We start from the raw sequence: 12,347 nt of genomic DNA, 5'->3' as shown, positions 1-12,347 counted from the left end.
CCTTCTTTCTGAAGCAATGACGTTGCCTGGGCAGCTGTTGTGGGACAAAGATGGGAGAGCATAGGAGAGATAGGATGAGATAGGTAAGGGGAGAGAGACTGTGTTGGCCAGCAGGTACAGTAATGGCTTTTCTCACCTGTCCAGCCCTAGGAGCCTTCATAAGAGAGCTGTTTCCAGAGGAAGAACTGTGAGGGAAGAGAGACTCTGTTTGCCATCAGAGGGCGGTTGGTTTCACCTGTGCAACCCTACTTCCTGCCCAAAGAACTTCCAGAACGGCATTGCTGCCATAGGCATTATGTGTATATGCATTTTAGTGAGCTGAATATAGTGAGATAATATGAGTTATGGGGGTGTGGAGCGGGTGTGTATGATCTTAACAGCAATTAGTTTATTTTTTGGTTGCTATTTTGTTAATATTGTTTTATGGATTATAAATGCTGTTAATCACATAATATGCTTTTTGCCTTAACTGCGGTGTTTAGCTTATTTTTTTAGTTGTTGCTTTGTTTACAATGTTTTTTAGATTGTAATTCTTCCACTGGTGACTTGTTAATTATTTCATATGATTTATGCTGTACTTGTGATGTTTTATTGCGTTCTATAATGTTCTTGTTATGTATTGTTTGTAAGCCGCTTTGGGATTGATATAATAATAATAATAATAATAATAATAATAATAATAATAATAATAATAATAATAATAATAATAATAATAATATCTTTATTGTCATTGCCCCCTCTCGGGGACAACGAAATTACTTGGCTGCTCCATTTGAATGAAAGGCAGCATAGAAATATAACAAATCAAATCAAAAGGAAAGATGCTACTACCCCTTTAGGTTTTTGGAGGATGTTGGGGTTGGGGAAGGGCTGAGACTATTCCATCTCCTTTGCTTTGGCTGCCTATGGAAGGACTTTTTGAAAAAGGGCAGGGTGGGGGGGAGAGGCTTTTTGAAAAGCACACAGAAAAGATGTGCTGGGGCCTATTTGCCTCCTCTTTGTGTTGCTGCCTGAAGAGGGTTTCACTCACCCTCAGTAAACCCCTCTCCCACATGTAGCTTCATCCACAGAGTTAGTGCAGGCTGATGGTTCTTCTCTTTCAGTTCCCTGACTCAACTGAGAGAGGGGTGTTAATTCAGTGCCATCATTGCTTGAAAGTCACATCAACTACTGTGTCAGTCTCCACTAGTCCAAACGGAAGACTACAAAAATAGGAAGGCAAACTTTCCAATATCCCTCACACTAAGAAACCCCTTGTTTCTGCCTTAGTGCTGGAGTACAGAATCAGCTCCACAGAAATCAGAGCCCTTAGAGAATCAGATAATTACCATTGAATCCACAGTAACATAATTAACTGCAAAATGAATTTCTTGTTGGAAGAAAATTACTCAGGTTAATTTATGAATGCAATCATACACTATATGCACTATAGGTAAAAGGTACACAGGCTTTTCAGCAGATGAGCAAAGAGGAATTTAGTTCATTCTGAGAAATCTTTAGTGTTTTGCAGTTAATGGCCAAAAAGTGATATGGAGTGCTGTGGAAGACTTGCTCACATAACCAGAGATGTGCTTTGTCATTGAACTTCCATTCCCCAAAGGGCAAGCCACTGTTAAGTATAAAGGCAACATATCTCTTTGATAGTGGTAGGGCTGCTTTTTTCTTGTCTTTTTTTTAGTTTTTCACTTTGAAATATAGCAACCCTAGGTAGTGGAAACTATTTTGCAGTTACACATACTCAAAAAAACAACAACCCAGGACAAAGCTCCAGCTGTGAGACTGTTTCCACTTTTTGAGTGTGGGTCACATCTGAATAGATGTTATTTGTTTTAGACGGATTTAAACTGGTTGTTGTTGGTGGTGGTGGTGGTAGTAGTAGTAGTAGTGTGTTTTGGTATAAATTTTTAAGTTCTTCTTGCTACCCCTAAGATCTTTTGTGACTACAGTGACCTAAAAATGTGAGTAAATATAAATAAATAACCTAATATAAATGTACTTTTTACCAACAAAGGATATTGGGACAAGCCTGATGGCAGCCAAACTAAACATATTATAGTCACATAAATAAGCCAAGACTGGATGGTAATCAATGTGATTCCTGTTTCTTTCACAATGCCTTTGATTTTACTTATTTTAACTCACTTCTCTTCCTTTGAAAATTCAAAAAGCTCTCAGGTTTCCCACTACCTGATTAAAAACAGCATGGTTAATAATTCACAAACCAAAGGGCATCAGAGATGAAGAATTCCATATTTAACACAACAATTGCTGAATACTAGCTAAAAATCTACTGTTCTTCTTTGTTGTTGTTATTTTGTTGTGCTTTAAGTTTGGCTGCTTCTGACAAAGAGCTGAAATTAATTCACAATTCTTCTGTGGCTCCTCCAAAACAGAGCACATCTCATTAACATTCCATCATAAATCCTCTGAGCTTGAAAGGAAAAGGAAACAATGGGATAAAATCTCACTCTCAAGTAATAAAGATGGAAGCAGACATTCCAGCACAGCATCTAATCACAGTTGGCATGATTTATTTACAGTTTTGCAACTCTTCTGTGGTTTGGCACAATATGAAATTGAGGTTTCACTTGGCAAATGCTTTAACAGTTCCAGTTTTTCCCACTTGGTCAGGGTATAAGATTATATGGCTGCTTGCTGCTTTTGACTGTCATGTCAAATCAGATCCAGACCCAACAGAGAGCAGCTATTACCCCAATGACATTCAGCCAATAACTTAACAGAGTCTATCTGAGAAAACAGTGGGTGTCACTAGGGAAACAGCACCATAGGATGCCTGTTCCAATATAAGCCATATAAGAATTCTTAGAATCATTTCCACTAGCAGTTATGCACTTGATACAGCCTTATGTGAATAGCCCATCCACACAAATAGATCCTAAATGATCCAATGAGCCACAGTTTGGCTTACAGACAATTGCAGGACCTCATATTTATATACAAGCAAACACAGCTAGCATGCAACAAAACACACACATTAAATCTTTTTATTGTTCAGCATATCATGCACAAATCCAAATAATCTTTTTACTAGGAAATGATGGTCTGCATAATGAACCCACCAGAAATCAATTGCCACTCCCCCCGCCCCCTTGAGTCCAAGGCAATTCCAGTGTTTGTTATGTGAAGACCTGGGAGGGTATGTGAGACATTGCCTGCCGTAGGTGCTGTAAGAAGTCTGGGCTCAAAGTGTTTATCCTCAATTTGCGTCAGATTCAAGTCAGTAGGTGTGGTAATGGAATCAAGTGCACTATCCTGCTGGCAAAATGGGACCCCACCCCCCACATGGCTCCTTACACCCCCCATTATTAGCTCAGGGAGTTCTGGAGCACCACTAGAACACCATGCTGGGGGAGGAAAAGGGAGATTGTTCCATTGGCCAAGCTTGCACTGATGAAATAATTGGAGAAGCATGATGCTGAATTCCTCCCATTGCCTGTTCTCAAACCTTCCTTAGTTGTAAAACCTAAGCATGCATCCCTTCTTGCACATGAATCCCCACCACCACTGTAAACCTGAGTTAAGCAATACATATGACTGATATTGAACCCAGGGCCTCAAAGGGAGTGTTCTTGGATTTTGACTGCCAGAAATAATCACAAACTCAAGTAGAACAGGTGGGGGAGGCACACATACCTGAGAGCAGAGGACAGGGCACAGTGTGGACAATCCTTCAACTCAATCCCAAAACCTTGATTAGGGCTATAGATCCATGGTAGAGCATTTGCTCTGCATGCAAATGGTCCCAAATTCAATCCCTGGCATATCTAGGTAGGGCTGGAGAAGCCTTCTGTCTGAACTCTGGAGAGCCACTGCTATTCAATGTGCACCAACAGTCTGACTCAAAATACAATGTTCCATTGTTAAAATGCACATATGTACCAGACTTTGGAGACTCTAGATATAATTTATATAATTTAAACACAAACACACACACACACAAACACACACACACACACACACACACACACACACGAAGCAGTCTAAGAAATCCAGTGTAAAGATAGCGGAAGAGCTGTAACTAAGTGGTAGAAGACATGCTTTGTATGCAGAAGGTCCAGGTTCAATCTCCAGCATTTCTGGATATGTCTGGAGAATCCCATGCCTGAAACCCTGGAAAAACTCCGTCAAGTAAATTGTGTTTTCTGTTTCCAATTGTTCAGAACTATTTTAAGCAGACCAAAGCAGCAGCAGCACACTCACTGTTAAAATCTATCACAACTGGCTAAATCCACACAGCCCGAAAGAAATACATATAATTCTGAGTGGTTTGACCATTGCACTCACGTAGTATGATCAGTCAACGGTCTATGGCCCTCTCCACCTGGGTGGATGCTGGCTCCTTTTCCAAGGCCCCACTGGAATATATTAACAGTATGGGATGAAGCTCTTGTTGCCACTTGAGCATCAGGCTGATACCATTCACAGAAGTTTCCACTGTCAAAGTCACAAGCATCTGAGGCTATTGAAACAAGAAAGAAAAGAACATTGGAATTATATTGAACAATATAGACATGAAATGTCATTTCATTTCCATGGACAGTTTAGCTAGTTTCTTTACAAGGCACTAGTAGTTGCTGTGTGAACGCTCTCACTGGTATTCTGTGTCAGAGCAATGCAAACTTTGTTATTGCAAGCAATAAGAGCCTGCCCAAAATGTTCTTCCCCCATGATGGTTTTTAGCCTTTTTATGATATGCTGTATTGAAAGGTGTGTTCTAAACTGAAGGGTGGGACATTGAAATTTCCAAACCAACCAAACAACCAACAAAATGGTTCTGGCTGGCTACTGCTCTAACTATGATCAGCACAATTGTTAAAGCATGATTTTGTATTTGTGTCTCTTCCAAGAGAGCAGATTTAACATACTATTTTCCTGAATGTTTCTTTTATAGCTCTGCTTAAAAGCAACCCCTCCCCTCATTTCAAAAAGTTAGCTTTTGTAGTATTAAACAAAATATTGTTCTCCTTCTGAACAGTAGTAATAAGTGAAGGGGTTTTGTTCTTATAATAATTGTTCCTAAATTTAGGCTGTCAATGGTACTGGTGACATGACAGCCTGTTATGTTCCTAAGTATGACAACTGATGTGAAGGCTTTTGCCTTTTATAAATAAAGAATTCATTTATTCAATAAAACCACAAAGCTATTTTGAAGTCTGTGGCATCTCTGTCAAGTTTGAAAAGCCACTGTCTCCAGAATATTTATTTAACAAGAATGAAACAGAATATATATATTAAATTCATTAACTGTTATGGAACCATTAAGACCTACCATGTGTTATGCAGAGCAATTTTTTTAGGTTGAGCTTTTGGTTATGAGCTATTAAATTGGCTCTATCAAGTACTATGAAATCAACAATGATTATACAGTGCTCCTATAGGCTTATTTTGCATAAGAAACCAAGCTAGATAACTTAATGGCACATATTTTCAACTCATTGCTTCAAATTTCCATAGTGCAGATGAGTGCAAAGGTGCTTTGTAGTCATTGGTCAGTTTAGTAAACCAAACAATTATATGTAACTTTAAAAATGAGAAATGGGCAGAACAATGCATGCTGGAGGCATTTCTTCTAAATTACTGCCATTTCAAATCCCAGCATCATATGAAAGAGCACACAACAGTTTCTTTGAGCGAAACACCTAAACTGAATTACTTTGAGAATGGGGAAGATACCAAAAAAAATTGAGCTATGCACATAGAATAGCAATCTAATATGAACATGGAATAGCAACATGAAATAATCAGGTCAACTTAATGCATCAGTATTCATTAATAATTCTTATGCTCACCACAAGATGACTCATCAGATCTGTCAGAACAATCAGGACGGAAATCACACTTCTGGGTGATACTGATGCATCGGCCAGTGGCTCTGCAGATGAATTCTTTTTCTGTACAGTTGTTCATAGGAAGTGTCACGGGAATGGATGTCCCTGAAGGAGTTGTTGAATCAACTGGCAAATTCCCTTAAGAAGCAAATGGTTACAGTTATCTCTTATGAGTTTTGCAAATACCCTATTTTTTCATATATGAGGAATGGCCCAAAGCATGGAAAGCAAGCCCAATGAGAAGAGGTTTAACCTGGAGAAAAGAAGACTGAGCGGGTGACATTCAAATAGCTGGGCAGGTGTAGGTGTTTGCTCTTTGCAAGATCTAATGCACTTAAGTTATAGGAGGATAGGGGTTTTTTTGTTGAACAGTAAGCGATACTCCTTGACTCTAAGAGCCATTCAACAGTGGAACCAATTACCTGGAAAGGCGGTGGGTTCTCCCTCATATAGAGGGATAGTCTAGCTCTGGAATTCTTGCCTTGAGCAGGGGATTGGACTAGGTGGTCTACAAAGCTCTCTCTAACTCAACGATTCTATGACTTCTTCCAAAATAGCTATTCATTTTCCTGCATTCTGCATTTCTGGGATTGGTAACTTCATTTGCATGCGAACTATAAGTCACAATTTGGCCACACTAAAAGTTTTAAGTCTAGATTTCTCCTTACCGTTGTAAAGTGTGCAGTTCATAAAAGATAGGTCATCAATTCCAATGTCTCCAGTGAAGCCATCCCCCACAGTACCTTCCACCAAGATCTAAGAAAAAGCAATAATTAAAAAGCCATCTGTCACCGCCACTGAGAGGATTTCCACTTCTAATTACATGTTTAATATCCATTTATACCCCTCCCCTCAAAAGAGTACGATTTTGACTTTTTATGAAGCGCTTATAGCCTTTCTTGAGGATAAACTGTGTTTATGAGAGAAACTAATCATGATTAACACTCCCTGGTGCTCCTTTTAATCACAAGGAACACTTAAAGCATTAGTGTGGTTGGCTACACAGCCATGTGTAAGCCTATTAAAATATCACTGTAATATAGAATTATGGCAAGATTCTATAGTTAGAGCCTCATCATTGTTAGCACATTCAGTAGTAATCATTACATAATTAATCATGGTTAATGATTTCAGTCATCATGTGTCTGAAACATAATATTGGGGGAATACCATTAAAATGAACCCAAATGAAGATGCTATTATATTATTCGACGAACAGTAAAGAAATAGCATTTCAAGAAATGCTATTAGAGAACAGACTTTCTATATGGAGGTTCCCTTTAGATGTCACCCCAGCCATATGTGAGGCCTTATCCTGGAAGCACATGTACATGACTCAACAACATGGGCAGGAATGAATCACAAGAACTTCACATCATGCTGAAAATATGAAGGAGCTGCTCAGAGTGAAGGAGCTCCCAAATGGCTAAAGAAGATCTAATAGATATCTGACTATAATCAATATCCGTGGTATTATGGTTTTTATCTTATGCTAAATAAAGTGATGCAACCTAAATTAAACTCCAGTTCAAATACAATGGGTTGGACTCAACGTAACACTAAGTTGCTGGTTTGGTCAGCAAAGATTTCTACTTGTGCAATGTAACATTCTCTCCATCTCACCCACCCCATGCACCCCATAAATCTGTTTTGGGGTTTCCCCTAGCCCTATGGAGAATATTTGAGGCCAGTGTGGGGCATGTGGGGGGAGAAGACATAAAGCCCAGTTGCACTGACAGTAATCCTTCTGCCAGTGCTTTTATTTAGTTAAATAGTTATATTTCATTATGTCCAGAGTTTAAAGGACTTGCCTTGACAGAAAGACACCCAGATAGCTCCCCAATTAAGCTGCCCCTGAAGTCTGGAGAAGCTTCGAAAGTGGCATGCCATATGAGATGTAAGGCACTGTCACTGGGAAGGAATACAAACAAAGACAGAGGGACACTTTTTTCTTGTGAGTTCTTTTAGATCTTGTCCACAGTATTTTAGATTGGAGAGCTCATATTCTGTCTTAGTCTTGGACACTGTTAAATGCATTTGGGCATTCTTTATCAGCACAAAAGATGGAGAGCCTGATTATCTGGTCTGATTCCAAAATCTATTATTGGAAACAGTTAAAATGAAGGATTTATGCCAAGGGCCCTTCAACCTGGAGAGAACTAACCAGGGTAGAATAGTGAGAACATGGTCAAATAAGGAACATGAGGACACATTCCCAACATATGTGCCTGTGTGCGCCTTTCTTCCTTCCTACAGTTTTATTCCTTCCTACACACCCTAAGAAGTTTTAATATCAAGGCCTAACTGGATGAGATGACATTAAAATCCCCCGTCTCTTTAAATTTTATAAATTTCCAGTTTTGGAAAAGGACAGATTAGCCTTTCCCAGTCTGGGTAGTACCATCCATGTAGATAGCATAATTTCCAACATCAGCTATGCAATACAGGCAGTAGATCAAAACTGCACATTCAGATGTCGTGTGGTTTGGGGAAATGATTGAACGCCTATAAAACCCTTGCATGCACATGCCCTACAATAATGCTCTCATCAATCATAAAAAGCAGACACATGAATCCCACAGTCTGGATAAACAGAAAGATACATCTTAGTTTCAATATTAGATTTCCATGCGCCATAAGCTACAGGTGATAATTTAGACAATACATCCATATTTTTCAAAACTAAAGAGTGACAGGAAAAAAAATAAGCTGGAAAAGTGCAACTTAAATTGTAATGCAACTGATATTTTGAAAAACAAATGTTCCTCATCAGACATTTACATAAGATGATGTTCTTTTCAGTTCTGTATCATTGGCATTTAGGTGAGGGAATGAAGGATGGGGGATGTGGTAAACAGATTCAGGTCAAATGTGGGAATGTATGTTTAGACATTATGTATTGCTACATTCTTTCTCCTGCAGCTAATTAGTTCTTGTAAATATTTTCACTTTTGGAAAACTAGCAATGAATAACAAATAGGAAGGATTCTTGCAAGATACATAAAGAATGAGTGTCTGTTTTTACACGCCAGGAGCTTCCCTTTGATAGGTAGGCAAACTCCAGTTAGCTACAATTCAGTGCAGATAAAGTAAATTTGCCAATAGAAGTGTGGATGTGGGAGAATAATAACGTAAAAGGAATTCATCCTAAGAGACTGTCAAAGGAAGAAAAATACCAAGCCTGCATTATAATAAACATATAGTCAAAATTATTTGTGTACAATGCCACATTATTTCCAAAATTAGTCTGGATATTCAATTTGGGGTTTTCCTTTATTTAATATGTTACGGATAAATAATAGCCTTGCTTCGGGTAATGGGATATTGATTACAAGTATAACACATTCTTTCAGGCTGGTCTTGGAGGCAGAGTACACATGATGTGTACACAATCCATATCTATCCTGTATCTGTCCTAGCTGTGTTTTAAGTTCAGTACTGGGTACACAGATTTGTGTCACTTATTAAATAGAGGAGGAGACAGTAGCATGAACTGTTGGAGCTAGGTCTTCATTCAGGAAAGGGTACACTTGGCAAACCAAATAGAGGTGGCAAAAGACATTCTTGGCTACCACTGTCACCTGCACATTTGTAACTGAGGCAAAATCAAGAGTACCTACCTCCAAACAAAAAAAACTATTTTAGAACAGGTTGAATACTTCTTCCAGACCCATCAGTACCACTAACCAATAGTAACTGTTTTGTGTGGATGTTATTTATAAAATTAGAAATACTTACTGTATATTCTGGACCTGTCATCATCTGACACAGTTGCCATCTTCTCCTGCCCATTTTCCACCCTTATACTCAACTGCATTCACAGACTTCAAACTAATTTTCATTAATTGAGAACATTAATTGAGAAAATCCTGATAGTATGGTTTCTGCTGTTTCCAAACTGGGAGCTCTTAGGTCCAAACAAGACGTTACTTTAAGTGCATAGCAAGTTACTGTGTGCTTTTCTTTTCCATATTTACTGACTGGTGCCGAGGTGGCCGATTTTAATTGGGATTACAGGACGAGGCAATGGGATGATTAACCTTTTCCTTGGCAGCTGTGATCCCAATCACACCCACACCCACCCCTGAGGCTTAGGGAGGGGCAAAGACCCACCACACCTGTAATCAAACACGTAAAAATATAGCACAACACAACTGACCCTTAGATATATCCAAGATAATTCTTACAAGTTGGCCTAAGCAATCTTGATTTCTGCTCTTCGTGATACATGGCAAAGAGGTTTTTCACAAAACTCCAAAGAAAAATTAAATGTTCTGCCATAGCTACCAATGTAAAGGTGCAAATAGTATCAGTTTCTTATCTACTTTTTTTTGTAGTGAAGAAAGATTTGTCAGAATTCGGTTCCAAAATGCAAGCCATTTTAAAAAGCATCTGCCAGCCGAGTATGTGCAAACCTCAGATTCCATTATATATACTGTACCATCCTCCAGGGAACTCATTTACCATGAAGCTAATTTCACATCTCATTTATTATCTGAATGAGGATAAATAGTTCCCGGTTTCTTTTAGCTCTAAGAACTTTGCAGATCCAGCTTGAATGAATCTTACAAGGCTCATACGTAGTTGGTCAAATATTACATAAGAAATAATTCTCTGTAAATGAGAATTATACATTATATTTAACTTACTGTATATTAAAGAGAAATACTGATTATTTTTAGAACAAATTGAACTTTCTGTTATCTAAAACTGCTGCAGTAAGGACAAAGCTGATGCTATGGAAATTCATAGGTTAATATGTCTCTTGGCAGATATGAAAGCAATTCCTTCCAACAGTAGTACGACCCATTCTTCCCAATTCCTCCATAAGTTCTGTGGTTATTCAGAATGTATAGTTATTTAATCTACCTTCTGAGATTTTGAGAAGTTAACTTTGTGTTTTATAGCTGCTGGATTTTTCTTTTACTTTTTTCACAGCTCGTTTTATTCTGCGGTTTTATGGTATTTTAATATATATGTGTGTGTTTACATTTCTTATTGTTTTAATTTGGGTGTATGTGTGCCATCTTCTATTTCTATTCTATTTTCAAAAGCAGAGTAGATTGTTTGTTTGGCCACAGAATGTGCATAGAATATTGGAAACATGAAATAACGAACAAGTGTGGGTCTTGATGTTGCAAGATAGACTAACAGGCAGCATGTGCTAACAGCTTCCATCTTACCAGCCTGAGGTCTAAAAGGAAGGGGGAAATTGTGTTGGACGGTTAATTAATTCAGACCCCAATTTTCCCCAGATCCTGGAGTTGTAAGCCACTTTAAAGGACCACGGAGGGAAAGCCAATGTCCCTTTGCCTCTAGAGTGGCTACTGATTCATCACTTTTAAAAAAGGCAATGCATCACCCAAAAAAAAAAAAAAAAGGAAAAGGAAAAAAGAAGACATAGTTTTGCGTCATATCTGCATATGCTAATTTATTTATAGAGAAGCAAATCTAGAAATGACTATAATTTACATAGAAATATAATCCATTTTAGCAGCGTTTGGAAGACTGAGACTAGGTGAACTTTGTGCCTGCATAGTGTGCTGTCCAGGTACCAACGGTTGATGGACAACTTCAAGGCCCCTGCTGTCCCTTCCTATTTTTAAATAAGACTTGGGTCACACAGTCTTTCCAATAGAGGTCTGCCCTCTGTAAAGTAGGACACATCACTCCCCTAAGCTCCTCTGTCTGCAAATGAGTCACAATCTCTCTTCCCCTCTTTGTTGCAATTTAGTTGTTGTGCATTAGGAGCACAGACCAAGCTGATCTGGTGGTGGAAAGATGCCATGCAAGTCATCCCACTCCTGTTCCTGTCCTATCCTTGCCCCACCTCTGCCTAGTTCTCTATTTCTCTATGCTGTCACCATGATGCATCCTGTTGTGACTGAATGTGTTATATGCTCTAGGCAATTCAGTCTTTTCCAGATCTATGTGTTTACAGCAAAATGTAAACCAAGTTTTCTTGGATACTTTTTTCTACAGAACTGTGTAAGAGGAAAGACAAAGTAAAATATCTTTGTCTATAACACACTCATTTTCCTCCCTAAAGTTTAACGAATCAGCTATTTATGATTAATCATATAAGGCATCCTATAGCTAAAACTATTTTGAGAAACAAATGCTTAACTGGTTATAAATCATTAAACTGAACTAAGTAGCCAAGGCACAGAAAACTTTTCAGAGATAGGCCTTCATTCCTTTAAACAACACAGAAGAAACCATGAGATGAAAAATGAGATAAGATATAAGCAAATATGATAAATGCAAAGCAATTAATTTTAATCCAGTGTTTCAAAATTAAGAAAATTGACTTTAAAGTCAATGTCATTTTTCATCACGTTGTTGCTAATTCCAAAAATTGGGTCTATTTTTCATTTTAACACAGTGGGAGTTGAATCAAAAAGTCTTCGTATTGGAACTAATTAGAAACTTATTGCTTCCTCCTCTTCTGTTTCCCCTGCCCCATCTTTTCAGTAGAGACTAAATGTTTTTTTTCTG

General features: G+C 38.3%; 1 protein-coding gene across 1 annotated transcript in view; it reads right to left on the bottom strand.

Moving 5' to 3' along the window:
• The window catches only part of MALRD1 (MAM and LDL receptor class A domain containing 1), a 233,336-nt gene that overhangs the window by 163,957 nt on the left and 57,032 nt on the right, over positions 1–12,347 (bottom strand). The window contains exons 20-22 of the mRNA XM_081163119.1: positions 6,518–6,605; positions 5,811–5,987; positions 4,306–4,480 (exon numbers count right to left, since the gene is read on the bottom strand). Coding sequence (XP_081019245.1) covers positions 4,306–4,480; positions 5,811–5,987; positions 6,518–6,605 — 440 coding nt within the window. The remainder of the gene's footprint in view (positions 1–4,305; positions 4,481–5,810; positions 5,988–6,517; positions 6,606–12,347) is intronic.

The sequence above is a fragment of the Podarcis bocagei genome (assembly GCF_964188305.1).
Source record: "Podarcis bocagei genome assembly, chromosome: 12".
Lineage (NCBI taxonomy): Eukaryota > Metazoa > Chordata > Lepidosauria > Squamata > Lacertidae > Podarcis > Podarcis bocagei.
Note: the sequence above shows the minus strand (reverse complement) of the source record. Positions and strands in the feature narration are given on the sequence as shown.